The sequence below is a fragment of the Cryptomeria japonica genome, chromosome 10 (genome assembly GCF_030272615.1).
Source record: "Cryptomeria japonica chromosome 10, Sugi_1.0, whole genome shotgun sequence".
Lineage (NCBI taxonomy): Eukaryota > Viridiplantae > Streptophyta > Pinopsida > Cupressales > Cupressaceae > Cryptomeria > Cryptomeria japonica.
The window spans coordinates 441,508,676-441,514,161 of record NC_081414.1 but is presented as its reverse complement, the minus strand read 5'-3'; the positions used below and the strand labels follow the sequence as shown (position 1 = coordinate 441,514,161).

The window sequence follows — 5,486 nt, the reverse complement described above, 5'->3', positions numbered from 1 at the left end:
CAAAATTAAGGTTACCCCCTAATCCAAGCTTTTACCAATGCTTTGTAAAGACAAAGATTGCAGGGTCGAAAGTGGTGAATTTTTACATTAACCCACGACAAGCTATCCATATTTTTTAAAAACTCTTTATCAGACAATTAAATATTCATAATCATGATGATGTGTAGTTATGTATTAATCAATTTCAAAGGTTTTGGGGGTATGATTGGATAAGGCGAAAAGTATCCCTACCAATGGATGGTCTGCAATGTGAAATGAGGTGGCGGGTTGTGAGCCACCAGAATGAGCTAAGATTTGGATTTGGGGTATCTAAGTTGGGGAGTGGGGGAGAAAGAGGAAGAGGAACTCAAGGCAAGAAAGGCATCTCAATGGCGTCCATTGCTGGTGGCGCAGCTCTTGCAAGACCAGAGTTTCTGGGCATCTCCTTATCACTCAAATCAACAACATCTTCTCCACTGCGAGTCGTTTCTCTGTTTGGCCTGGGAAAGAAGAAGGCGGCACCTCCTCCTCCTCCTCCCAAATTCAAGTCTGCACCCGCTCCTGCCAACGATGAGCTCTCCAAGTGGTACGGTAAGTCATTCTTCTATGCTCAAGTTTAAACAGAGGCGGGCCTTCTTTGTCATTTAAGCACCTAAATTTCCAGCAGTGAGCCATTAATTTGTATATGGGTCACCTATACTTAGTTCCCAATTACTTTCAATCTGCCATTTTCTCTGTCTATTTTTGGGAATCCACCCTGTTTCTAGTATTTGTGATCAACCCATTGTTTATCTGGAGACCCTGATCCCCCAATAGATAATGGGTACTTATAAACTCCACCTTCTACCCTGTTTTGGGCGAATTCTTTTTTCTTATAGTGTAAATTTATACACAATGGCAGGACCCGACAGGAGGATCTTTCTGCCCGAAGGTCTGCTTGACAGAGCTGATATTCCCCCATATCTCAACGGAGAAGTTCCTGGAGAGTAAGCGCGTTTTGTTTGGGGTTATGTATTTCAGCCCTTGGTTTGGAAACTTAATATTCTATGCTACTTTTGTTTTATGCAGCTATGGATACGATCCCTTCGGATTGAGCAAGAAACCAGAGGACTTTGACAAGTAAGTTATGAGACTGAAAACAGGGGATACTCTGTATTTGTATCACTAATTAGGGGGGAAACGGATTCATGCAAGAAAATGTATTTCAACACTGTGCAGGTACCAAGCATATGAGCTGATTCATGCTAGATGGGCAATGCTTGGAGCTGCAGGGTTCATCATCCCTGAGGCGTTTAACAAGTTCGGTGCTTATTGTGGCCCTGAAGCTGTGTGGTTCAAGGTCTACCCATTTTCTCCTTCCCTTTCTTTAATTATAGCTTGTGGGTCCTCTTGGATTGTCTACTTCCACACTCTTGTGCAGATTTGCACGGCTTGGTTGCTCTTCACATTTCAAATTCGTAGACTGGCTGACTGCCATGGAAAAGATTATTTAGTTTATTTGATTTTCATGAGCTTTTGAAGTACTTTTGGTTTTCAGCTCCATGTTTAGAAAAAGAGTGTATAGAAACTCAGCTTTAACCAGGTGAAGAACTGATGTTTGCAGACCGGGGCTCTTCTTCTTGATGGAGGCACACTAAGCTATTTTGGTGCCAGCATTCCCATCAATTTAGTGGTTGCTGTGATTGCAGAAGTGATTCTTGTTGGTGGAGCTGAATACTACCGGGCTACAAATGGGCTGGTTAGTTTCATTTTAAATTATCTCCACTTTTTTTTTTCAGTATAAGAGTTTAAATAGGGGGTTGGTTGTGATAAGCTTCAAATTAACAATTTTGTTTTGAGTAGTATATTTATTACAATCTATCTAAAGTCTGATTTCAGATAAAATCAAAATGTAAAATTGTACTGAATGTTAGAGTTGATTGATGGAATCAGGGGCTGGAGGACAAGCTTCACCCGGGGGGACCATTTGATCCACTGGGATTGGCCAAGGATCCAGATCAGTTTGCATTGTTGAAGGTGAAAGAGATAAAGAACGGAAGGCTGGCTATGTTCTCGATGCTTGGATTCTTCTTGCAAGCATACGTTACAGGGAAGGGCCCCGTGGAAAATCTGGCTGCCCATTTGAGTGATCCTTTTGGAAACAACCTCCTCACCGTCATCGGAGGAGAGCGCGCCCCTTCTTTGTAGAAACCAATGGAGTTGTACCATTTGCTCCATCATGCTTTCTTTTCATTTCTCCCTCTACATAACGCTCTTATTATATGTGGTAATGAAAGAGGATTACAGTGTGCTTTCTGGAATTGGAATTGCAAGAACAAAGAATATTAATTACCTAGCAAATATATTTTCTTCTACTCTAGCTTTCTTAGAAAGTTATCTAAGAGTTGCCTAAGATCCCATTACGATTCTACTCTAGCTTTCTTAGAAAGTTATCTAAGAGTTGTCTAAGATCTCATTACGATAGTAATGAATTTTTATTTTTTACAGTTAATTAGTTATTAAAAAATTTAATTTGAACCAATTACAAACAAGGTTTTATTTTTGTTTTTAAAAATATTTTTATTTTCTAAAGTTACTTGTGCAATTTTTAAGTTTACATATTATAAAAATTATTTTTTTGTATCCTGATTGGCCAATACAACTTTTGTTGTTATAAAAATTTGTCAATTAAAACATATCACAATGATAAAACATATCAGGAGTTTGGTGTTAAATATTTAGATTAATTAGTTTTATTGATGTTTTTTATAAAAATATTATCATATAAAATTTATTTTATTTAATTAATATACATAAAAAACTAAAAAGTCATGACAATTAATCTTGAACTATGATCTATTAGGAATTATATTGTACTTTTTTAATATATATAATTTATCATACATTTATAATATTAAATAAAAAATTCATATTGAAAATTTACTTGATAACAAAATTAATATAAAAAATAATAATAAATCAATTTATTATTGTAAACGTAAGGAGAGTATACAAGTACCTTTGATATGCATATTTGTAATATTGATAAAATTGCTAAGTATCTTGTTAACGATATTTTAAAACATTTTTTATGCATATTTGTAACATTGATAAAATTGCTAAGTATCTTACAATTCAAATTATTTAAGATTTCAATTACACTCAATTAAAAAATTAACAAAGGCAAGTACTCGCCACTATGTGGCACTTGTTTACTTTGTATTTAAGTGATCTTTTAAAATGTACAAAATAATTAGCTTTTTAGCTAACATGATGATAATTTAGCATATTAAAGAGATTTTCTTTATTATATAATTGGTGAAAAAAATAAATGAATGAAATTTGATGTAACTTTTATATTTATCTTAATTTTCATTAAAAATTAAATACTTAATGTAAAAGTTAAATTTTGAAGTAAATTTAAATGCAAATTAATAAATATTAAGATATAAAGATTAAATCTTTGAGTGCTAATTTATGAATGTTCAATATGTTGGGTCTCAAATCAACAGATTGGATAGGTTCTAACGAAATGCCAACTCCTATGGTCAAACCTTTCAATTGACTTGGCCAACTTATAGAGTGAACCTGTTTAGTTGTTAAATCTCTCACTTCAGGCTCTGCAGGACCTAGGTGGGTATACCTATTCACCAGTTGTCTTTAATGACCGGTGCTTTTTATAGCAGATTAAGTGTCCTGATCTGGTTTCCTCCTATCTCAGGATGGCATAAATTCCTAGGATGGAGACATAGCAGATGAGTTCAAGATTGTTGTTGTAGAAGCTATTCGATCTATGTTTCCTACTTAGTTACTCTTGTTGCTTTAAAATGACATACGATGAATATGATGATAAGTGTAATCTATAAATAACCAGTGCCTTCTTCGTTGTTTGGGCTACAGAGTCATTATATTTTCTTTAGGACTTACTGTGCGGACCTGTGAGACAGTTTTTTAACCCACCCCTTTATGGACCTGTTGGTTATTATTTATTTTGAGATCAATTGAATGCTTATATCATAAGTTGCTTGAATGAATTTAACCCTACCTTTAAGGGACCATTCAAGTAAGTACTGCGAAGAACAATTATAATTCGCAAGCAGAACTTTTATTTCAACCTTATAACATACAACATAAATTTCATTCCAAGAATATGAATAACCTTATCTCTTTGGATAATATCACAAGCGATTGCCAAAACAAAATGAAATAATCCACAACACATACGCAAAGAAAAACAACTGATCATAGCATGTATTCCATCAAAATTTGAACAGAAAACTTACAGGTTGGCATACATTGCTATCTTGTTCCTATGTGTCTATTTGTTTCCATATTACAAAAACCTCTCTCACATATATATGAGAGCAAAAGTTATTTATGAAAAGACGTGTCTTTTCAAAGAACTAATTGTTAATTTGAATATTCCTAACAAACTTAAGTAAAAAGAGATTAAGAATTCCTAAATGATGAATATAATCATCTTCTTTGAAAGTCTTGATCTTAACACTTTGTTTCTTCAATTCTTCTCCTTGTGAAAGGTATTCGAAGATCATCTGATTGACGGTAGGGGCCATGTCTTTGCTTCGGTCCAATCTTGACAGAGCCCGATCCTTGATGTTTACAAGCTCATTCCGCAAATCTTCCATAGACATTACTCCTCCTTCTTTATAGAACGAGGGCATTCCAATAGGGCTCCCATCATCCAATTCTTTAAGATCCCGCTTTAGCATATCTTCGAATCTAACATGATCTTCTATATATGAAGTCCCTTCAGCCTTCTCCTCTAGCGTCATCACATCAACACTGCTTATTACCTCATGCAATCGTGCTTTTAACCTTTCATGCTCTCTTAATGCTTTTATGGTTCCAGTGTACACCCTCCAGTAATGTTCGACATGTATAAGCATGGTGTTGAATCGGTGTTCAATGATGTCATTAACCAATTTATCCATCTTTTGCTGGATATTATTTACCTGTTTGGTAGCCTTATCTGCTTGATACTTCCAATATAGAGCATCAGAAACATCATCCAAGCTCTGTCCTGTGGGATATGAGGCATATTCATTCAAGGGAGTCCCTGTCTCAAGTTGTAATATTTTCGTTTGTAACTTTTGGTTCTCCTCTTTAGACTTTTCATACAAGCCCTTATAGGTAATATTTTCCCTGACCAAAAACTCTGTCTGATCCATATTTAATTTGGCTACATCCAGGTTCAACTTTGCAGACCCTAGGGTCAGTCTTTCCAACCTGATGAATCATGAGGTGTCCAAAGGTTTCTTCGATATCCACAATAATTGGCCTTTTTCCCTTCGGATATAATGCCCATTGTAGGAGAGACTTTTGATCAAGATCATAACCGGAGCCTAGGAACAATTTATCTACCTCTTGAGGCAACAATTGTTGATTCAAGTCCTGTTTCTTCAAGAATCCGTCAAACAGAAGTGCTGAATTTATGTCCCAACCAGAAAAGATGATAACACCAGCCTCTTTTAATATTTTCCTCCCTTTCTCAGGGGTCATATCTTTCA

General features: G+C 35.3%; 1 protein-coding gene across 1 annotated transcript; it reads left to right on the top strand.

Annotated features, from left to right (window-relative positions):
* The first annotated feature begins 244 nt into the window (after positions 1-244).
* Positions 245-2,333, top strand: LOC131067550 (chlorophyll a-b binding protein CP26, chloroplastic). The gene is made up of 6 exons (XM_058002618.2): positions 245-570; positions 881-965; positions 1,048-1,098; positions 1,198-1,318; positions 1,583-1,717; positions 1,912-2,333. The coding sequence occupies exons 1-6, from the start codon at positions 255-257 to the stop codon at positions 2,164-2,166; spliced, it is 963 nt and encodes a 320-aa protein (XP_057858601.2). The 5' UTR covers positions 245-254; the 3' UTR covers positions 2,167-2,333.
* Positions 2,334-5,486: the final 3,153 nt, after the last annotated feature.

What these genes read in the sequence shown, in the direction of transcription:
- LOC131067550 (XM_058002618.2), top strand. Translation starts at nt 255, where the DNA reads ATGAGGTGGCGGGTTGTGAGCCACCAGAATGAGCTAAGATTTGGATTT. An exon ending in CTGAAGCTGTGTGGTTCAAG is followed by an intron (nt 1,319 to 1,582) that starts GTCTACCCATTT and finishes TGATGTTTGCAG; the next exon opens with ACCGGGGCTCTTCTTCTTGA. An exon ending in ACCGGGCTACAAATGGGCTG is followed by an intron (nt 1,718 to 1,911) that starts GTTAGTTTCATT and finishes TGATGGAATCAG; the next exon opens with GGGCTGGAGGACAAGCTTCA.